This window comes from Dromiciops gliroides, chromosome 2 (assembly GCF_019393635.1).
Source record: "Dromiciops gliroides isolate mDroGli1 chromosome 2, mDroGli1.pri, whole genome shotgun sequence".
Lineage (NCBI taxonomy): Eukaryota > Metazoa > Chordata > Mammalia > Microbiotheria > Microbiotheriidae > Dromiciops > Dromiciops gliroides.
In genome coordinates, this window is record NC_057862.1 from 346,149,618 (window position 1) to 346,173,494 (window position 23,877).

General features: G+C 41.3%; 1 protein-coding gene across 1 annotated transcript in view; it reads left to right on the forward strand.

Moving 5' to 3' along the window:
- NEURL1B (neuralized E3 ubiquitin protein ligase 1B) overlaps positions 1-7,274 on the forward strand; it is an 80,881-nt gene extending 73,607 nt beyond the window's left edge. The window contains exon 5 of the mRNA XM_043986277.1: positions 1,261-7,274. Within this exon, the coding sequence (XP_043842212.1) occupies positions 1,261-1,505 (245 nt within the window). The 3' untranslated portion in view covers positions 1,506-7,274. The remainder of the gene's footprint in view (positions 1-1,260) is intronic.
- The last annotated feature ends 16,603 nt before the right edge of the window (positions 7,275-23,877 follow it).

Genomic DNA, 23,877 nt, shown 5'->3' on the forward strand with positions numbered 1-23,877 from the left:
AGGCATCCCCTCATTTTTCAATTCTTTGCCATCACAAAAAATAGCTGGTTTATATATTTTTGTATATATAGGTTGGGTATAGTTAAAAATTGTTCTCCAGAATGGTTAGATCAGTTCACAAGTCCACCAATAGTGCATTAGTGTCCCAATTTTTCCACATTCCCTCCAACATTTGTCATTTTCCTTTTCTGTCATGTTAGCCAATCTGAAAGATGTGAGGTGGTACTTAGAGTTGTTTTAATTTTTATTTCTCTAATCAATAGTAATTTGAAGCATTTTTTCCATATAACTATAGATAAATTTGATTTCTTCTTCTGAAAACTATATCATTTGATTATTTATCAGTTGAAGAATGACTTGTATTTTTATAAATTTGTCTTAATTCCCCATATATTTGAAAAAATGAGATCTTTATCAAAGAAACTTGCTGTAAAAATATTTTTCCAACTTTCTGCTATCCTTCTAAACTTGACTACATTGGTTTTGTTTGTGTAAAACCTTTTTAATTTAAAGTAATTAAAATTATCCATTTTACTTCCCATGATCCTTTCTATCTCTTGTTTGGTTATACATTCTTCCCTTATCCATAGATATGACAGGTAAAATTTTCCATACTCCCCTAATTTGCTTATTATATTATCCTTTATGTCTAAATCATATACCTATTTTGACCTTATCTTGGTATAAAATATGAGACATTGGAAGTGACCCTACCCTCAAAAAGCTTACATTCATTTGGGGGAGAAAAGGGGTCTCTAACATGTACACAAATTAGTAAATATAAATAACCCAAATTAAATTCAAGAGGAAGAGTGTACTCAGTGTAAGAGGTGGGGTTGGAAAGGGAGGGGTGTGGTGTCTTTGAGATCAGGAAAGGCTTTACATAGGAGCTAGCACCTAAACTGTGTTTTGAAGGATTTTAGGAGGTAAAAGTGGAGAGAATTCTTTTCATGCATAGTAAACCACTTATGCAAAGACAGAAGTGGGATATAGACACTTCTCTTACTGATATAGAATTTCTTTGCTTTAAGGGTGATTCCCACATTCTTTTCAATTGTTGTTATTAAAGTTTGTTTTTTCTACCTTACATCTAATGTATGTGTTAACCCGGTGTGTTTTGCATAATCTGGAGACCAGGTCAAGATTTGTTGCTTTTGGTGGAATGGGATTGGGTAATGGTATGGATTATGAATTTCAGTGTTAAGATTTTTGAGGAAGGAAAATATAAATTTGTGTTTTTCTCGTTTTTCTCTTGAACAGTGACTGCTCCAAGCTCCCCTCTGAGCCCCCCCACATCACCTGCATTCTCCCCTCCAGAGCCTCCGAGCAACAAGAATGGCGAGTGCACCATCTGCTTTGACAGTGAGGTAGACATGGTTATCTACACCTGCGGCCACATGTGCCTCTGCCACACCTGTGGTCTTAAACTGCGGAAGCAGCCTAATGCCTGCTGCCCAATCTGCCGGCGCACCATCAAGGATGTCATTAAGATCTACCGGCCTTAGCCCTTCCATCACACCCCAAGTCCACCATTGCTCAAGTGGGCAAAGGGGCTTTGCTAAACAAAACCGGAACCATGCCTTGCCACTCTCCACCAGTGGCTGGTCCCTGGTTATGCCAAGAGGTTTCCCCATCTCTTCTTAAGCATTTTCAATGGTAGGAAAAGTCAGGGATTTGGCCTAGCTTGGCAGAGGGTCTGAGGGAGGAAAGGTAGCTGCTTTTGGTGAGATAGTACTTTTCCTAAAGATCCCATACTATAGATGATCACAGGCATTGTCATGTGTAATCACTGTAGCATATATACTTGCTCTCTCTAAGGCCCAGATTTGCCCAGATAAGAAAATGGCAACCTCTGTGCAATGCTTCTTGGGAATGGTCCATCGAGTGTGTGTGCATACAGGAGGTTGAGAGAAAAAGGAGAGCAAAGAAAAAAGGGAGAAGAGTTGGGAATGGCAAAGGGAGGAAAACAAGAAAGAATGAGAGAATATAAGAAAGAAAGAATGTGAGAGAGAATGAGAGAGTGAATGTGTATGAATTCTGAGCTATTGAAGGTATGAGCTCCCAGTTCTACTGGGCCCTCCCCTGCCACCCTCCCAAGCTCTCTCCAGAGACCCTGAGTCAGGAGCTCCTCAAAGAACATCCAAGAAATTGAAGACCAACTACAAGCAAGTACTCTCATCCATTTCCATGTTCTTTTCCTCCTCAGAAGCTGTCGGATGAGTGACTATTGAACATTTTCAGTTTTTGCCCAGCCAGAAATATGACTTGGGTAATAATATTTGAGAAAGAAACTCAGATCATCAATGCACTGTTTACAGCCCCAGAGGTGAACATCTGTATCTGGGTGCTTAGTTTAAAAAAAAAACAAATGAGCGACTTGTCGTTGGGTTTTGATTTTTGGTTTTGTTTTTTTTTTTTAACTCCATCTTTTGAGAGTGATTTTACTAGTCCCAGTGTGCAGAAGAGCTAGGGCTCTGACCTCTCTCAAAAGATGCGTTACCCTTGAGCCTGCTCTGCAGAGTGGAATTTTATGCACCATGCACCATGCACCTTCCCCTTTCCCCCCAGTCTCCAAATGCTTTTAAGAATATTATCTTTGGGGCAGCTAGGTGGTGCAGTGACTAAAGCACCAGCCCCTGGATTCAGGAGGACCTGAGTTCAAATCTGGCCTCAGACACTTGACGCTTACTAGCTGTGTGACCCTGGGCAAGTCACTTAACCCTTATGGCCCGCAAAAAACAAACAAACAAACAAAAAGAGAATATTATCTTCTTTATATTTACAATTAGGAGCCCCCACCCCATCACATAGTTCCCTTTCCATAAAGAAGAAACTGAAATATAGGGACAAGGGCCTGCTTGGAGGTCATTCGCTAACTTAGCTAGAATCCCTTACATTCTTCAGTCGGCTACTTCAACCACTTGCCATGGGGTTGGCAATCTGGGGCACACAAGGTGATGTTCAGCAGTAGGGCCAGGGTCCGTCCAACCGAGGATAAATTTAGAAGCAGGAAGAGTTTGTTTTTATTGGCTTCCCATTAACTTCCCTGCTGGGCCTCCATGCTACCTAGCTCCTCAATCCTAGTCATGTTGTCAGTTAACTGTCAACTAATCTCTAGTGGATTGTCAGCCCATAAGGTGTTAACTGATAATTATGGCATCAGCTGACAATCTTGAAGTGGGACCCTCTTCTTTGCATTTTTTAAGGAGGATTGTTTAAGATTAGCTGGCCCTCCTTGAGGAACAGAGCCTAGCTTCAAAATTTTTCTTTTCTTCACCATCCTATTCCTGCTACCAGAGCCTGAGCTGTCCCCAGTGGCATCTTCTCCCACTGCAGCAGAAGCCACGTTGGGTATATTATGGGACCCTCTTTAAGAAGAGTCATCCACCACCACTATGACCACCACCCCACCCATGGGAGCAAATCAAAGATGTACATCTGGCAAAGATAGCTGGCCTCTGTATCAGTCCATGCTGCTCTTCCTTTTAAAGGAGATAATTCCTCAACAGTACCAGGAGTTAGGAAATTGAGGACTATTGCATGAGGGCCAGCGAGAAGCTAGCCTGGGATTCAGAAGATGCCCCCTTTCCACCCCAAGTCTCATTTCTGCTTCTAAATCATTGTGGAGACTTTAGGCAAGTCACATCATTTGTGCCTAGTTTTCTCATCTGTCAAATGGAGATAATAATGCCTTCTCTACCTACCTTGCAAGGGCTGTCATGATAATCAACTTAAATATGGATGTGACAGCACATTACGAAGGTCAAAAATATTAGAGAGATGTATAAGGGATGTTTATTTTTAGACAAAATCTCAGTCAACTCACCTTTTCCAAAGGGAAGACAGGTACAGGTGAAAGAGGAAGTTATAGCCAATTAGACCATTGTTCTTGTGTTCTAGGTAGGGTGTAAGGGAGAGAGATCTTCAATTAAAACCTTACTTGGTATTAGAACTTCTATAAGTTCTTTCTTTTTCCTAACTCATTCAGAGACCAGGCACTGACAGGTCCCCAATAGCAGCAGTAAGGCTTGGCTCCAGAGTCAACATGAGGCAGTGATGGCCACGGGCTGTCAAGCAGAGAGGTTGTGAGTGAAAAACAATTCTGTCAAGTTGAATTAAAATGAGGTGTAAAAAGAAATGGCCGGGAGATCCAAAAGGTTCTCATGAAGCCTTTTTATTGATACTGTTTTAGAAGAGCTACATCCCCAATCTTGCTGAGACCAGAAGACAACACAGATGATGCCTTCCACCCCTTTATTTAAAAGCATTGTTGGGACTATGTTTGCCCAGAGGCAGGGTTGCATAGTGGCTAGAGAGTTTGGCATGGAGTCAGGAAGACCTGGGATCAATCCCCACCTCTGACACAGTCTCCCTGTGTCAAATTACTTAACCTCTCAGTTGCCCCCAGCCAACTGGACCTTGTGACTCTCCTGGAAAGAGTAAATGATGCCCAACCTAGTTTCCCTGTTGCATATGTGTGTCTGTACACTGATTCTTTGAAAAGTAGTAAACCAATGTATGGTATAGAGAATCCTTCTTTCTGACCAAAATATTGGATTTACCAGAACAATCCATTCCCCAGGAGTGTCAGATAACAGAGAACTTAACTGAATATGTCTAAAAATAGACCACAAACCCAGAAGACACTGACTTTGATTTACAAAGAGGAAATAGGTGGTGCAGTGGATACAGCACTGGCCCTGGATTCAGGAGGACCTGAGTTCACATCCAACCTCAGACACTTGACACTAGCTGTGTGACCCTAGGCAAGTCACTTAACCCTCATTGCCCTTAAAAAAAAAGGAAATAGCTGGCTATAACCCCACTGTTTTCCTTCTTATATTCTTCATGCAAGCCTTTATTAGTACATATTGTCCTCTAACAGCCTCAGTTTCCACAACTATACTATGAGGGAGTTAGACTAAAGGTCTCTGGTTCTGGCAGAGGGGCCATCGGGCCTCAGATGTGTCAGGAACATAGATGCGTGCAGTACATTTCATTAAGCTGGATTCGATTTTTAATTTTTTTAAAGGCCATCATTTAAATCAGGGAAACAGAAATTTAATGAAACTATTTTTCCTCCCAAATAACAGCAAAACCCCACTTTTTAAATGAGAGACAAATACCAGGGTTGTTTGTATTTGGGGTTTTGTTTTGGGTTTTTTGATACTATGGTGTGCCTGAGCACACTCGGCCTCCATTCAGGAGGACAGAAGTTGGACGTCTTTCTTCCTCTAGTCCCCCTTCCTTCCGACCCTTATTTTGGTCCTTGTTGCAGCTCAGTAGCATTAGCGCCACTTTGATCCTTAAGTGAAGAGATTTGGAAACTATTAACGGGCGGCCCAGGCCTCCCAAGAGCATCACAGGCACTGCTCCCGATGACCTGCTATGTGAGGAGAAAATGAGACAATGGCCTGTTTTAACCTGCCGAGTCATTGCCAGAAATAGCATCACCATAGAAGAGGAATTGGGGGCTGGGGTGTTGGGGTTTGGTTGTGGTTTCTTCTTAAGCCAGGCATTGTTCAGTGCCCAAAGCGTTTCCTTTTTTTCTAAATTAACCACTAAAGCTCATTCAATCTCCCCACGTGATGGCCGCAGTGGATATTTTCCCTCTAGGGTGCTGCCTGGTATTTCTCTTGCTTCTTTGTAATGCCCAACATAGTCCTCTTGGCCCAGAGCAAACAGTATGTGGTATACTGCTGTCCACAGGCTCTGCTTTAAAAGGAAAGGAAAAATCTTTAGACATGACATTCTTTTCAACCAGGAACGGAAAAGTCAAAAGATTTCGGCATTCAGGAGGAGCACGGGCCCAAAGTCTTATTATAGAATTTTATGCAGTGAGGAACCGGCAGCATATGGGAATGAAAAAAACTCTAGACCCAGAGTTAAAGAGGCTGTGTTTTAATTCCGTCTCTGCCACTCGCTATCTATGGAGCTGGGTGACCTTGTTTCTTCAGTTTCCACAGCTAGACTATGAGGGAGTCAGACTAAGGTCCAGTGGTTCTAAGGTTGTCACTTTTTCCTTGTCCTTCCAGAAATGTCAAAGATCCTCCATTAAGCTGTCGAAGGATGGGACTTGGGCTGTGCCTTAACCTTGCTAATGTGTTTCCTCATGCATCAGTGAACTGTGTCCAATTTTGACATGATTAGGGGAGAGAAAAGGATTTGGAGTTCAAAAGACCAGAGGGCCTGCGCTTGAATTTCAAATCTGCCACCTGCTTGACCTTGAGCAAGTAGTTTAATAATTAATAATAAGTGATATTTACATAACACTAATTCCCAAAGCACTTTACATATGTTATCTGATCTGAGCCTCAAAACAGCCCTGTAAGTTAGGTACTAGAGATATTATTCTCATTTTCCAGAAAGATCAAACTTAGACTCAGAAGTTAAGTGACTTACCAGTGCAGGGTCAGAAGAAGCATTCAAACCCATATTTTTCTGACTCTTAAGTCCAGTACTATAACCACTATGGCACACTGCCTCTCATCCTCCATAGGCCCAAGTTTCCTTATCTGTGAAATAAGAAGATTGGACTGCATGACCTCCAAAGTCCCTTCTAGTTCTCAATCTTCTGCTCCTAAAGTAACTAGAAACAAGGTCAATTAAATGAATTCTTAAGTCAGTACTGGGGTGCCTTTGTTTTGGGATTTCATGGGTGGTTTAGATTGGGCCTAGTGAATGAATCTAGAATTTCTCACAGAATGTTTGCCCCTAGAATTTATTTGGGAATTCCTCTTTTAAGCTCTTCTGAATGAATTTCCAACCCTGAGAGCCAATCTCAACTCTCCTGAGTAGAATCTACCACTGTTAAAGCTTCATTCTTTTACCTCACTGCTGATTGGTGGATAGAGTCAGGATTGATACATGTATGCACGTGATACTGATGGCCCTGTACACCCCAGAGACCAAACAGGTGGTAGAGCTGGTCTCACAAGATTGCAGCCAGTTCCATCACTGAAAAAAAAGAAACAATGGATCTTTGCAAAAGTCTAAGTGAAGGAATATAGAGGTGAAGCCGGGCAAAGGATGTTGCAAGGGCTAGACAACTTGCTTTTCACTTTGCTGAACATTTCTAGAGAAATTCTGGCTCCCGCATCCCAGAATCTGACTTGACACTATCCATTGAATTTGGCTGCTAAGCCAGTAGGACATTATTGAAAGAGTTGGGGGGGGGGCAGCTAGGTGGCGCAGTGGATAGAGCACCGGCCCTGGAGTCAGGAGTACCTGAATTCAAATCCGGCCTCAGACACTTAACAATTACTAGCTGTGTGACCCTGGGCAAGTCACTTAACCCCAATTGCCTCACGAAAGAAAGAAAGAAAGAAAGAAAGAAAGAAAGAAAGAAAGAAAGAAAGAAAGAAAGAAAGAAAGAAAGAAAAAGATGGAATGGAGGGTAAGGGTGGGCATGATTTTGCTGTGACTTGGGAAGCCAGAGAAGGCTCTATCTACCCAGACTTCTCAGAACAACACTGCACCTCTAGTCTCTCCTCATTGCCAATCTCATTGCTAATCTCTGACAGTCTTGAAAAGCAGGGATGCCTCAAAGGCAGCATAAGCCTGTAGTCCAGTACTAGAACAAGAAAAGACTGATGGGTCCACAAGAATCTGACCTCTTTGACATAGCTGTTCTCTCTCGCTCCGGGGCTCCTGAGAAAATGACTTCTCCCACACTGTAGGTCAGAAGGGCAGAAAAAAAGGAAACAAACCTTCCCAGAGATCTAATGCAGGCAGCCAACTCAGCCTTCCCAGAATGATTAAGTTCTGACTGGGCTGTGGTAGCTGTGCCTTTGGAAAGGGGTGGGTCTCAAATCATTTGGTACAAATGATTCTCTGAAGGGTGGTGGTTTTTTTCTTCTTCTTTTTTGCTGTGTTGATACTTCCCATTGTGATAATTCAGCAGAACTTTCCTGCCCATGCCTGTCCCAAAGTCTGCCATCCTTCAGAGCAACTAGCCCCCATGGGCATAGCCACCAACTTGTGACACAGATAATTTACTCCTTAGAACTAGTTTAAACTCTATTCCCCTACTTCACTGTCCTCATCTATTCTATATCCCAACCCAAGATATAGCATGAGTTGGTGAATGGATAGAGAATCAGCCTCAGAGTCAAGAAGACCTTAGTTCTAGACCAGTCTCTGACTAATACTAGCTTGTCTGATCCTGGGCAAGTCATTTAACCCTTTTAATGGCCCAAGCAACTCTGACTGTAATTTGAAGGGCAGTTACAGATCGGTGGTGGTACAGGTTGTTTCATCTCCTGGAGTTCCCACCACCACTGAAATCACAAGTTTGACCTCAAAACAAAACCACCCAGTTATACAAGGGCAGAACAGAAGACTAGCCCGTATCTAATTACAGTGCCTGGGACAGACAGCTGGATATCCTCGTCCCTGGCAGGGACTCCCAGTCTCAACCATTCAGGATAACATTTAAGTCTAGATCATGTCATGGATGGCAAGTCTGGAGTGGACCTCACTCTGCCTTATCGAACCTTGGTGCAGGTTTCTGCAGGGCGAGCCTCAAGGTTGAGGAAAATAGAAGTCTCCTGGAAATGAGTGGTTTTAAAATGTCTTTCTCCTTTGATGTCTTTTAAAATTCCTTGATGAAATGGCTTGTACAGAAATCTGTTTGTGCCTTATGAGAGTGTCTGTGTACTTTTTATCCTTTTTAAGCAACTTAAAAAATAATAAGGGGAGAGAATAACAAACATGGTAGTTTTCTAGGTTTTTCTGTGATCACTGAAATTACTTTGCTTTTTTGATATATGAGTGACCGACTATCTGTTTCCTTGGATTCTCCCTTGACCTTTGTACAGAGCTCTGTGGATTTGTCTCCTCATTCCCTTGATGGTTCATTTATTTAGGTGTCGGGAGGGATTTGTACTCGCTCTATCTGTTGGGCCTCTAGTTTTGTGCTCTGTGTGTGTTGTGTGTGAGAATTTTGTCTGTTTTACATTAATATAATTTTACCTGTTTATGAAACAAATAAAACTTTTGCTTGTTAAAAAACATTATCCCAGATTTTGTTTTGTTTTGTCTTTTGTAAACCATGCATTCAGCCTCAGGACAAAGGGCCTCATGGAGCATCCATAGATGTCTTCAATCTTTGAGGAGTTCAAAGTCAGTATTTTCAAGGAAAGAGAGTCAATAAGTCTGGGCCCCAGATTCAGCCATCTGATAGGGAAGAGTTAGAAAGCATCTGAAGGATTTCAGGATAACCAACCAGCATGATGTGGTGAAGAGTGCTAGCCTTCCAGCAAGGGATCCTGCTTTCAAATCTTGGCTCCAGCATATGATAGCTTAATGACCATGGGCCACTCCTCTATAAATTGGCCATATTCTCCTATGTAAATTGAGGATAATCCTTTAAACATTTTTGTTCATTTTGAACTTAAATACATAGACCAAAAAAAGAGAACATTTCCATGTACACAGTGCAACCTAAAAGGGGGATTCATAAAACCATGAATTTACATTTCATACTGTTTACTCTTTTTTCCCAAAACCTAGATAATAAGAAACACTTGCCATTTTCAAAGCTACTCTGGTTTCTATACTCTTACATTGTTTTTTATTCTCTGCCATGTACTTTATATGTATTTTCCCATCCCCCTCTCCCACCCTAGAGATGTCTACCAATAGACACAAACATGCACACATGTATATATATATATATATATATATATATATATATATATATATATATATATATACATATATATATATTAAACCATAGTATAATCTATCAGTTCTTTCTATGGAGACAGATAGCATCTTCCTTCATAAAACTGAAAATAATCCTACTTATATTATATGCCTCAGAAGTTGCAACCATTTGCACTGTTAAACCCTTAAGCACTCCAAGAAATGTGAATTGATATGCTGACCAATTCAGAACTCCCTATGTCTTCCTTCCCCTTCTTTGACTGTTGAATTCTTGCCCACCCTTTAAAACCTAACTCAAATGCTGTTTTATCCAAGGGGCCTCCTATAAACTTCTTCCACACACATACCCAGTTGGTAAGGGCAAAAGATAGTTGACAAAAAACTGAAAAAACAGATATACTGTTACACTGCTCACAGAGGTATGAATTAGCCCAACTATCCAGGAAAGTAATTTGAAATTGATATTTTAAAAGTAACTAAAATGCCCCTACCTTTGGCCCAGACATCTCCCTGCTCCCTTGAGGAGTTCCAAGAAAGAAAGTTTAGATACATACCAAAACATTCATAGCAACACTTTTTGTGGTAACAAAGAACTAGAAACAAAGTAGCCCATCAGATGAGTAACAAAATAAGCAAATTATGGTATGTTAAAATAACAGACCCTTAATATGCTATATATTAGACATGACAATTGTGAAGAATAGAGAGAAAAGTGAGATTTACATGAATTGACACAAAGTGAAGTAAGCAGAATTAGAAAATATAGCTATTTTCTAATATATAAATGATGATTGTTCCATTGTAAATAGACCAAGATAAAAACCACAGAACAAAACTACATGCTATAATGACCAAGCTTGCTCCTAAGGAAGGGCTAAGAAGATGCACCTCCCTTCATTGCATTGTGAGGGGCTACATCTACTGTCAGACACAGTAGGGATGTGGGTTAATTGTGCTGAACAGCTTTTTTCCTCTTTAAAAATCTTTGTTATGAGGGACGAGTCAATGCTTGGGGTAGGAGGGAGGGATATATTTGGAAATGAATGTGGGAAAAAAAGACATCAATAAAAATAAATGTAACAGGGAGGAGACCTGGCTCAGGCCAAAGTCAAGGCCTCTCCTTCCCCAAAGGCATTTCCTTGGGGGGGGGGGGGGAAGAGGGAAGGTGGGGGGGGGGGGTCAGCTAAAATTCCACACTTGATCTGGTTTCTGGAATGAAACTCTTCTGAACTCACTGGATAATTTATTGGTGATCTCTGGGACATGGCCAACTTTCCTCTGCCTATCTAAACAAGATTCTTAGGTAATGTTATTCCAGTTGGAAGGCTTTTTAGCCCTTGGTCTAAGGCCTATGGGTGGCTGATTGAGACATGTTCTCCGCATCAAGGCTGAAATAGGATAGGGTAGTTTCTACCTCACCTTTACACTAATCTGGAAGCTCGATACCCTGGTTCTGGCCCTTATTATCTATATGACCTTGGGGAAGTCCCCTTCTGGTCCTTAATTCCTCATCTGCAAAATGTGAGTGTTAAACTAGATAACACCCAAGGTCCCTTTTAGTTCTCCCTCTCTGACTATGGCATTCAATTGATGATAACTATTGGCAGCCCTGGGTATTAAGACTGAGGACCAGCCACTGCTCAGACTGCCCAGGCAAGTCATAAATGAGGCCATGTAGGACTGCATGCTATAAATAGGCCAGGCAGAACCCAGCAGATGATTGCTGGGTGGCTCTTCTTGAGACATTTCCAGCCACTGGCCTCAGCTTGGTACCAGGGAATGAGGACAGCAGCCACCCCAGGGGCAGCCAGTCCAATCATAAGGGGCCATAGCTCTGCCACTGATGAGCTGGCTACACTGGGACTCCTCTGTTAAGGGCTAAAATTCTAGCTAGTCTGTCTAAAATATCTAATGAGTGGTCGCCAATAAATTATAAGCTTTAGCGAGAGTTAGACTTTTAAGCATTTATTAAGGAGAATAAGAATTTGGTAAAGAGAGAGAAAGGCCTAGATTCCTATCTATTAAAGGGAGAGCACATTTCTAGCTCCCTTCTCCGCCAGCGTCCTCAGGAAAAAGAGCCCCAGACAGAGCGCCAGTCTCTTCCTTCCTCCTCCCACTAGTCCGCGTCACTTCCTGACTCCTGGTCTTGCCCTCAAAGACCTTCCCTTCATGGGCAGAACTCTTCTACAGTAAGTATCCAGCAGGTGGCGTCATTCCAATCGTTACAGTCCCCCCTGTTGTTCCTCAAGAAACAAAATGTTTCCTTGACGGAACAGTAAAAACAATATAATAACTATTGCTAACTAATAATATGTGAACAACAATATAGAAAAGGAAGAGAGGAAAGTTTTGTCCAGAGGGGCGATTTTTTTGTCCTCATGAACCGACGCTTTGACATTGGTCTTGCAAAGGGAGGGCCTCTGCAGAGAATACATATTACAGATGGGGTATATTATAACAGAAAAAGAAAAGAGAAAACAAAACAAAACAAAACTGTTCATTTAAAGTCTCTGAAAGTCTTTTCTCAGATGTCCTCTAGGTGTAGTCGTGGAATGGAAGTCTTTTCAGGGGTTGATGTGTGGATGCTGGTAATCAGCCAGGAAAATTTCCTACAAAATTGAGCTTAACACAACTTTAAAATAGCTTTGTCAATAATCAAATCAAACAATGAAAGTTCTCAAAAACATGTCTAAGGGAATTCAGAATCTTAGTTGTTACACATGAAACATATAATAAAACAAAAATTGAAACATTCTTTAAAATTATAATATTACTAAGAAGACAATTGCTGTGATATTAATTTTTAAAAATAATTTTTATCTTTGTTTCATCACTTTTTGCATCATCTGCCTAATTATCCTCATGCCATTATGAGAAATTAGAAAATCTAATATAATTGGTAACAGGTGTCAAGGCCAAATTCAACACTGTATTTATCATGACACCTGAGATAATTATGGGGGTTACCATAAAAGAACAGAGAAATGATGGGATATGAGCATTCCCACACTTGAGCAATATGTACTGCCCATACAGTATGCCAGGCTTAAAATAGGTGGATGGAATATACGTCCATGCCACCGAACATATTGGAGGAAACTGAGTCAGACTTAATCAGATCCATGGGATTAAGATGTCCATGGCATCAGGCATATAGGAGGGAGCATAGAAGCCAGGTGTAGAAGTGAGATGGGTGGAATGAATACTTCCAGCCATCTGTACAATATTGTGGGGAAAAATAAAATAAAATATTAAACCAAGAGAATCCAACCTCAACATTTGTCAAAAGCCGTTCTCTCGGCCATACCTTGACTTCATGCATGTCTCCCCTCATGTGACAGTTCAGTGTCTGCTCTTGCATGTATTCCTCTTGTGATTGGATGGCACCTTGGCCAACTGGCATCTGATAACTCAGAATAAAGGCAATTAATGTCTTAAATGATAAGTTCCCATAATCCAAGTCTCATATGCATTTAAAATTGAGGATAATAAATGATTGCAAAAAATGTGAATACATCTTGACTCAGAACACAATATATAATTATGCAACAATTTCAAATAATACCCCTTTTTTTTACTTAGTATACAATTACTTTTGTGAAAAATCTGAACATATTTAAATACAAGTTAAAGCACAACACAATCTCAAAGACAACGTTTACAAATGTTCCCCTCTTTTTTTTTTTTTTGAATATGCTTATCAAAAATAATACTTCTAGAATCAATTTACACTTGCCTTGGCAACCAATTTGCCAAGGAAATGCTTTAAAGAGTTTGATCAAATAATCAGTTGAGAAAAAATAACAAAAACAAACAACTCAGAATATGGGAGCACAATACTCCTAGAATTAACATTGTATTATGAAATCAAAACCATGTTTCAATTTTTTCAAAATTAGATAAATGAATAGAAGAAAATATACATGGAACAATAAAAGACAGTGAAATTCAAACTAAGGAAATCTAAATTAACATGAACTTAATATTAATAAGAGTATTATAAAATATAAACTTGATCATATGACTATAAAAAGCTTTACAAATATTCTCCTTGTTTTAGAAACTAAGTATAAGACACAATCTCAAAAGCCTGAAAATCTCTATGAAAATAAACCCATACCATTAATTTCAAAATGTATATATAATAGCATAGAAATCCTATGTAACCTCTGAACTGATACTATTACTCTGAGTGAATTCAGAACACTTTTGATTCCGATATCTAAAATCCCCAACACTCGTATCAATACCTTGCTGCTTACTTCTACATTTCTGTAAAATATATACCCTTCCATGGCAAAAGAAGCAGTCTTGAACTATGTTGATTGTTGTCATTCTTATTCAGCTTAACTTTTTCTTCTTTAACCCCTCTATATTGTCTGTCAGTCTTTTCACCATACAAATGCTTTATAAGATTACTAATTAAAGACAAAAGCAGGTTAGCAAAATTATGAACAAAACGAGCATATCTGGAATTTAAAGGGTTTTCTAAGGTTGTCTCAGAAGCACAGCCAGGCTGGGGAAGGACTGAGCCTGAAGCTGCAAATGTAGTTACAGAAAGTTGAGCATGCGCATCAGATCTCTGGACTTCCCAGGCAGGGGAAGCAATGGGCTTGGCCATAGGAGGAGTAGAGGGTGGGGTCTGGAGAGGAGGGGAGGGACCAGAGCAATTTGAATCAGACTTGATTTTGAACTCAGGCCTGGATTCCTCTTCCCCCACTTTGCCTCCAGGTGCTAGGGGATTAAAAGCTTCTAGAGGGTGGGTCATTGCCTCCAGGCATGCAAAATTAAAGCAACAATTAGTGTTAGAACTGGGAAAAGCTGCGGGAATCTCTTCAGGTTTCTCTGAAAAAGCATGGTTGGGAGAGGGAGAGATATTTCCTTGTGTGAGTAAGTTGCTGGCTCTTTTAACAAAAATAAAAAGAAAAATAGAAAATCCACAAAAACAAAGCATTAACATGATCTTATCCCCCATTTGTCTGGTTAAACAGACTAAAATCAAAAATAGGGTAATTAGGGAGTTTAAAAGGTCCATTCGAAAAAATTTAAAGGAAAACACAGCCAGTACGCCAGTACTTAGCAGTTAAAGGGAGAGGGAGGGGAAATTTCTTACCCAATCAGAAGACTGAAGTTTAGCTTTCCTCTTCGTGGTCAGCCATCTGTTAAGGGCTAAAATTCTAGCTAGTCTGTCTAAAATATCTAATGAGTGGTCGCCAATAAATTATAAGCTTTAGCGAGAGTTAGACTTTTAAGCATTTATTAAGGAGAATAAGAATTTGGTAAAGAGAGAGAAAGGCCTAGATTCCTATCTATTAAAGGGAGAGCACATTTCTAGCTCCCTTCTCCGCCAGCGTCCTCAGGAAAAAGAGCCCCAGACAGAGCGCCAGTCTCTTCCTTCCTCCTCCCACTAGTCCGCGTCACTTCCTGACTCCTGGTCTTGCCCTCAAAGACCTTCCCTTCATGGGCAGAACTCTTCTACAGTAAGTATCCAGCAGGTGGCGTCATTCCAATCGTTACACCTCTCATCACAATGAAAAAGGCAAAAAGGGAAGAAGCCCAAATTTAAGTGCCACTGGAAGCATTGATTTGTCTTCCGCCCCTCCTCCAGGGGTCCGGTCCTCTCTTGTTCTCTCTTTTATCTACCTTTTAACACTAGCCATACCTGAGTTCAAATCCAGCCTCAGACACTTGACATTTACTAGCTGTGCGACCCTGGGCAAGTCACTTAACCCCAATTGCCTCACCAAAAAAACAAAAAAACCTAAAAAAACACTAGCCATACTTCAGGTCTGTGATTAGACAATAAAGAAGTTGGGAACTAAAGATCATGGAGGAGGAAGGAGAACATTTTCCTTTTTTGTCTAGGAGTAATCACTCCGGAAACAAAACAGGTTAAAATTTAAAAGCTTTAATTTAAAAACAAAGTTTTACTCCAATGTCCTGTTTTGACACTGAGATGATGCTGGATTCTCAAAGGTCATGGCAAGCCCTCGTGTGCTGCATGGAGAAGTAGAAACCTCTTTAGCTTGACCTGGTGCCCTTTGTGATAGGAGGAAGAGTTGCTGAACCTTAGCCCAGAGGAAAGAGGTTTGTAAGCCTCCATCTTTACAGCTGCTACAAACCAGACTCTTTGGGAAGAAGGATGGAGGCAAGGTTGTACTAGAGACAGCTTGACCTGGTTTCCAAGAGCAGATTGTTAAATTTTTAGTATACATTTATACCTTGGAAATCAGCAAACAATAAATTGAGGCTTGATTTATTGTTTTTTTGATTGACTAGACTAAAGAAAATGATGGGGGGGAAAGTTTAATAGTGCAGATTAACCTTAAAAGTTTGTTGTCTATTCATTCCCCACTCCTTGAGCTGGTTGTTAAACATTTACCAGCATACCTCTGGGTAGAGGCAATCTTATGTAAGCACGTGGAGGTGCCTCTATCCTCTTATTTCTGTAGACTGTTGATTTGGTAAGACTGCATGTGCTCTGGCAAATCCTACCACACATGGGTATGATCGAGGAAACAGAAGCAGCTGGAACTGTACACCCCTCTCCAGGAGGGCTTTTCAAGCAGTGATTCAAGCTTGGCATACCCCTGACATTGTTTAGTAGACCTCCATCCTTTCCCCCATCCCAGCCCTCCACCAAAAGCCAGGGTAGGGATTCATGGGCCATTCCCTTCTCCAGCCAAACCCCCATTGCCCAGGTCCCACCAGGTTCTAGACACTCACTCTCAGTTGGATGCCGACCCATTGGCCTGCCATTGTTTCCCATGTTCTTCTGACCCTCTCCATTGGTTTTGTTACATTCCCTTGAGGAACCTAAATACCACCTGGTCTTTCCATCTGCCATGATCTGAACCCTTCTTTACATGTTATCTCCTTTAACTATAATGTGAACTCCTGGGGAACATGAATTGTCTCACTCTTCCATTTGTATCCCCAGTGCTTAGCCCACACAGGGCCTTGACACATGGCTAGTGCTTTTCCATTCCACAGAAGAAAGCAAAGATGGGAAAAACAGCTGAAGTAGGTCAAGCAGACAAACATGTGACCCATGGGGGAAGAAACACAATTTTGAGGTCCTTCAGGGATTCATTCTTGAAAAAGATTCAAGAGGGGGAGGATCCCAAATGACTGGGGAGGGGGCACGGGGAGAGGGAATCACAAGGCAATTGAGAAAATATCAGCAACCATGACCGTATGCAGTCCTTGAAAAATCTTTATAAAGTCATTATCCTTGATATATTTATGAGAAGTAAACAGGCAGCCTTTAGCAGATGGGATATTTACATTTTCACAATTAACTGAAGGGGGAACAGAAAACAAGGTCCTTGGGATCCCACCATTGGTTGATTATCAATAAATATTTGATTCAAAGGAACAAAAGAGTGCTTTGTAGGCTCTATTCCTATAAGGCACCTCCGGCTCATATACTGACATCATACAAGATTCCTTGAAAGAGGAAATCAACAAGCATTTATTAAGGGCCAAGCATGTGGCTGGCCCTTTTATATAAATATCAAGAAGAAAATGATCCCTACTAGCAAGGAGTTTATATTCCAATGTGAGAAACAAATACATACATATGTTTTATTGTTATTATTATTATTACTATTATTATATGACTTTTACATAGTGCTTACTATGTTCCAGGCACTGTGCTAAGCATTTTATAATTATTATTTTCTGAGATCCTTAAAACAACCTTACAAATTAGGTGCAATTATTATCCCCATTTTATACATGATGAACAGAGGCAAATGGAGGTTCATTGACTTGTTCAGCATCACATAGCTAGTAAGTATCTGAGGTCAGATTTGAACTCAGATTTTTCTGACTCCAGGCCCAGTGTTCTATACACTGTGTATTTATGTATATGTACATATGTGGCTTGAATATAAAGTGAATAAATACATACACATGCAACAACAAAAAATTTTGTTTGATGACCATCTGAATATTAATTTCAAATGTGGCATAAGACAGAGAGGCATATGCTCACTAAAGGTGTTTGCTGCTGTCCTGGAGACCATCAATGTGTCATACAATCAAAAGACATGGTTAGGTTGTGGTCTACGTTGTTGGAGGAAGTTCCTGCAGAATAGAAATGTTCTGGATCCTGACCCTTCCAAGTTAGGAACCAAGAGCCAGTCACTGAATGCAGCTCAGGAACTAAGAGCTTTGGCCTCATTTATATACCAGGAAGGACCAGAATTATCTACTTATATTGAGTTTTAAGATGTCTAGAACTGTGTAACTCTCACTTCATGGAAACACAGAAAATTATAACTGCAAAAGACTTCAGGGATCATCTCATCCAATCCCCTAATTTTACAAAAGAAGAAACAGCTTCTGAGAGGTTAATTAAAAGTCCAAGGTCACACAGCCAGTTAACAAACCACTTCTCCTTCCCTGTCCAGGAATTTTCCCCATTTCCTATACCTGTAAAAACCCTTATAAGTGCAAGGAGGCAGGCAAGGTTTGTCATTGGAAAGAATGATTAACAAAACCCAGGAACTTTGCTGCTGGCTGGAATATAAAACTAAGGGTCTAGGGTGGAGATCCATAGTCCTAATTTCACCTAGTCCCCTTGTCACTTGCCCTAGATTCATGTGCAATGCATGCCAGGAACATTATAGGGAATACATAGAGCCTATTTACCCCAACTCCACACAGCTACTCTGTGGTTTTATTGGGTGGAGTTTCTGAAATGGCTGGAAGGATATAGACCAACAATCTGGAGTTAAAAGGAATTTTCTGACCTTGAGTCAGAATACTGGATGGGGCTAGGGACTTCCATTGGGAACAGGTTAGAGTAGGTCAAAAAAAATTGGCTTAATCCTAGCCTAAGGACTTCTGCTGGAGGGGCAGCTAGGTGGCACAGTGGATAAAGCACCGCAGTGGATAAAGCACCAGTCCTGGATTCAGGAGGACCTGAGTTCAAATCTGGCCTCAGACACTTGACACTAGTTGTGTGACTGTGGGCAAGTCACTTAACCCCCATTGCCCTGGAAAAAAAGAGAGAGAAAAGACTTCTTCTGGTTGCCTGGATGGACGCAGCCCATCATGATCCTGGTACTTTGTGGACTATTTGCCTTCCCTTGTAAGAGAAAGGCTTACTAGCTGTCACAGCCCAGGAGATGGTAGCAGAAAGCAGCAGATGGCACAAACAGACTGAATAACTGGAATGGTAAGAAAGAGTAGCTCAGTGCACAACACAGATAGAAATCAGAGGAGATACCCAGAAGAGACCATACAATTTTCTAGAGAGAGAAGAGGTAGAATACCCATCAGGGAGCAGCTGTGACACAGCTAATCACAATGCCCAGTGGTGAGCAGAAGAGAACAGTACAATGATATCATCAGAGAACACTTGTATCTCTGCAGCATCAGAGGTATGAATTGGCCCTAAGAGACATGTGTTGTCTGACTACAGTTCAGACCTATGTCTGTGTTCACTATATGTATGCTCAAGCCCTACACATTCACTGTGTGTCCTTTCACACTTTTTTCTAGTAGGTAAAGGGGCATCTTGTCACAATTTGCTTTGAACAAATTCTGGGTTCCTTAGTCAAAGTAAACACATCATTCGGTACTCACAAGTTATGGTTTTAAAGACGTCCTGCCCCACAGAGTGCCTTGGATTTGGGAGGAGCATTCTGGGGACCCACATGCTACATGAAAATGATCACGTGCTTGTTTCAGGGACAGGAGAGAAGGGAAGAATTTAAGATGCTTCACCTGTCAGCCAGGGGAGAAAAACCCCTATGGAATATAAAAACATTGTGATCACAAAACCATGATCAGAAGGTAGACCAGTTAAGGATGCTGGAAGAGGGTGCTGGCAGGAGAGAGGAAAGTGGGGCCCTGGGATCCAGCCCAGACTGAGAAGTGTCTCCAGGATTTAGTACTGGCATAAACTCTGTGCTGCTGGGAAGCCAATGCTCTGGGGCTTTTTTTTTCTTTAAGTTCTAACATGCCTTTGGTTTTATTCCTTATAGGTTCTGTCTCAATTTCTTTCCAGTCCTGGATGACTGTCAGACGTACTTTGAATTATACAGAATTAGAAATAACATGGGGGCCTAGCAACACAGAGTAGTTTCAGAAATGTGTATTTAGTAATACAAAGGGTGTGGTCTCTGGGTCTGAGAGAAAAAGTGGAGAAAGAAAGTTCTCTAAGAATAATTTCCAATGGGCTAATGCATCTTTATCTACTTACTAGAATGGGAAGGCCTCTAAGAAAATGTCCTGAGGACCCGTCCTCAGTGCTGTTCAATAATTTTATCATTGACATGGATAAAGGCTCAGATAGCATGGTTATCAAATGCCAGGAGGAAAAGCTAACACTAATTAACACAATCCAGATGCAAAAGATCCTGATGGTCTAGAATAAACAATGGGTTGGATAGTTCAGTAAATAAGGATAAATGTTAAGTCTGAAACTTAGATAAAAAAAAATTAACTACCCTTATATAGGATGAGGGAGGCTAGAGAGCAATTCGTTTAGAAAATATATCTGTAATCAACTTTAAAAGATTTAATAACTTTGATCAATGATCCACCATAGTTCCAAAAGACTTAGGATGCAAAAATGCTAATCACCTCAAGAGAGAATTGATGGACCCAAAGTGCAAATTGAAGCATATTTTTCCTTTATTCTTCTTGCTTTCTCCTCCCAGATCATGGCTAATAGGGAAATATGTTTTGTAAGACTTCATATGTACCATGGATATCGTATTGCTTGCCTTCATTCGATGGGGGGAGGGGAGAGGAGAAAATTGGGAACTGAAAATAAAATTTTTAAAAAGATCTGAGAGTTTTAGCAAACTTCAAATTCAATGTGAGTGAGTCAATAGTGTGCCCCAATTAACTTAAACATTAATAAAAGGGACCTGTCCTGAACAAGGAGGGTGATGGTTCTGCTCTTCCCTTCTCTGGTCTAGGCATCTTCCATACAGGAAATTAAAAAACTGAGGCAAGTTCAGGAGAAGGTGAACATGACAGTTAGGTGATCAGAAACCAAGGTATACAAGGAACTAGATGTGTTTGACCTTAGGAAAGGAAAGTGTGTTGTCTTCGGGTTTTTCAAAGAGTCGGGGGAGGGGGGATTTCAGCTAAGTATAGGAAAAAGGCATTATAACAGTTAAGCTAGGAGGGAACAGACTTGTCATTTCTTTTGCTGTGATTTCTTTCTTTCTTCTAAGCCAAAGAAAATCAGCACCTTGTCTGAGATCACACGGCCAGCCAGAAGCTGGAGCAGAAGTGACATTTGCTGGCCTTCTGGGGTAACTCTATCCACTGCACCTGAGGTGTCAAACACTCCCTGAACAAAAGTGTTATCCAGCACAAACCAGATCAAAATCTAATTGGGAAATATTTAACCAAATTAATAAAAATACGACAGAACATGATCATGTAAATATGGGGTTTTCTAAGTCAATATGCAACTACCTGGGATCCTTCCTTATATATGATTGAGTGACCCCAGTTCTATTTGAGTTTGACACCCTTTCCCCAAGAGAAACTGGAATGGGGGCAGCTAGGTGGTGCAATGGATAGAGCACCGGCCCTGGAGTCAGGAGTACCTGAGTTCAAATCCAGCCTCAGACATTTAACACATTACTAGCTGTGTGACCCTGGGCAAGTCACTTGATCCAATTGCCTTACTAAAAAAAAAAAATTTTTTTAATTAAAAATTTAAAAAAAAAGAGAGAAACTGGAATGGACTGCCTTGGAAGATGGTGAGTCCCCCCCCCAAGTTTCTATGGAGTATGCATAGAGAAGATTCTTCTCAAGGACAGGTTGAGTTTGGTGGCCTCAGAGATCACTTTGGCCTCTGAGATTCAATGAAGCTGATTCTACTCTCTCCCCCATCCCCCTACCCCCATTTCCAGAACCCAGTGATTTCTTCCTTACAGTGTCCTACCAATCTGCCTTCTCAGAGTCCTAGAACTTTAGAGCTAGAAGGTTCTGTCCTTCTAGCATCACCAAGTCCTTCATTTTACAGAGGAAGATAGTGAGATGCAAAGAGATGTGACTTATCGAAGGTCACATAACTCCATTTAAGTAACTCGTCCTTTTAACAAGACAGAAGTTTAAAACAAACAAACAACAACTCCACCCTCAGTCTCCCCTTCTCAAATTCTGATGGAAGGGAAATAAGCATTTATTAAGCACCTACTATGTGCTAGGAACTGTATTAGAACTTTACAAATATTATTTCATTTGATCCTCACAAGCTGGAGCAGATCTTAGTTAAGTGACTATCTCAGAATCACACAGCTAATGTCTGAAACTGCATTTGAACTCAGGTCTTCCTAACTCCAGACCCAATGTTCCAGGCACTGTATCACCTAGCTGCCTCTAGACGACAGAGAGACTAAGCCAAAGGATCTGCAACGCTGAATTAAAATTCCAAGCCTCTTTATAATCTCTTTGGGCTTCCCAAATAATCTTGCCTCACCACTATGTTAATTAGATTTAAGGACATCCTCCAGAGACATTTGAAGAGCAGATGGCCCCTCAAGGATTAGAACAGGGATATGGATTGGATTTGTGGTTTCAGTCATATAGGAAGCTCTCTCTACCAACGCAGATCAGCACCTTCACTGCAACTCGCTCTCTTTGAGAGGCGGCTTGATCGCTGAGAAGTTAAAGGACAGGCTAAGACTATATGGACATCCGGTAGAATGGAACGAGCTCTGGACGGGCATTCAGGAACCTGGATTTCCAGCTCTAGCTCTGCTATTAGTGTGCTCTTGGACAAACCGCTTTTATTCTTTGGTTGGGCCTCCATTTTTGTTTATAAAAGTGAATATACATACGATAGCTGAACTCTAATATTCCAGCAATGGTGAGTTTCCACTTTTCCCAGATTCCATCTGAAAGATGGTTTCACTATGGAAAAATGAGACAACAGCGCCCTCTAATGGTTGGTGCCATTGAGACAGCAAAGAGAAAACCAATGGAGAAAAGAACAAGGGAAAGGAGGTGCGATCCAGCACTCGGCTCTGAGGTTTTTCTTCACCTTTGGCTGGTTAGCAATGGAGGATTTAGCCAGGTTGCTTGGAAACTCAAACACAAAGTTCAAGCAAGAGAAAATATAGCTACCCCATGGCCTTCTCCTCCTCCTTGCCAGGCTTTCCAGGTTGCCTAGGTGTATGAACAATGGAAAGGATGTCAGTCGCTGTTCCTGCCTGGAAACCAGGCTTTAGAAACTGACCATTATCCCACCATTGAGCTGCGTGTTCCCATTCAAGATGAAGACTGGGGGTGGGGAGGGGAAGGGAGGCTGTGGATGGGCAGGGTGAAAGCAGGATACCTTGGTGACAGATAGGAAGAATCAGAAATGCCCCTGCAAACAAAAACACTAGTGAGTTTGGGGTGAACCACTGAAAAGGGGAAATAGAGTGTTCTCCTAATCACACCCACCACTGACTTCATGGCCTTGGGAGATTCACTAGGCTCTCCAGGTTTCAGTTGGCTCAACTGTACTTGGAAGTGTTTGTGAGAGATAATCTCTCGGGCCCTTTTCAGCTCTGATGTTCCATGTTCTATGTTCCTGGTCTAGCTTTAATGTTTTAAAGTCTTCCCCACTTCCGGCACTATGATTTTCATGTTCTGTGATTGCTCCCTTCACTAAAAAGTGCTTAGGAGACAACATGGCCATTGTGTCACATCTCCTCACCATCTTGGTATAGACCCTTATGATTTTCTCTTCCGCCCACCCTACAGCCATCTGCTTCTCCCAGAAGTCCTTCTGTCTCCAATGGCAAAGCAGCACATGAAAATCACCAGTCCACACTGAAGAGACAGCTTCACCTTAGCCACAGGTTATATTTTGTTTTGTTTTGTTGGTGAGGCAATTGGGGCTAAGTCACTTGCCCAGGGTCACACAGCTAGTAAGTGTCAAGTGTCTGAGGCCGGATTTGAACTCAGGTCCTTCTGACTCCAGGGCCAGTACTCTATCCACTGTGCCACCCAGCTGCCCCTAAGGTTTGTTGGTTTTTTTGGTTTTTGCAGGGCAATGAGGGTTAAGTGACTTGCCCAGGGTCACACAGCTAGTAAGTGTGTCTGAGGTCGAATTTGAACTCAGGTCCTCCTGAATCCAGGACTGGTGCTTTATCCACTGCACCACCTAGCTGCTCTGACCTTAGCCATAGAGGAAAGAAAACCACTTCTAGATCCAGAGGAAGGGCCGGGTTCAAATTC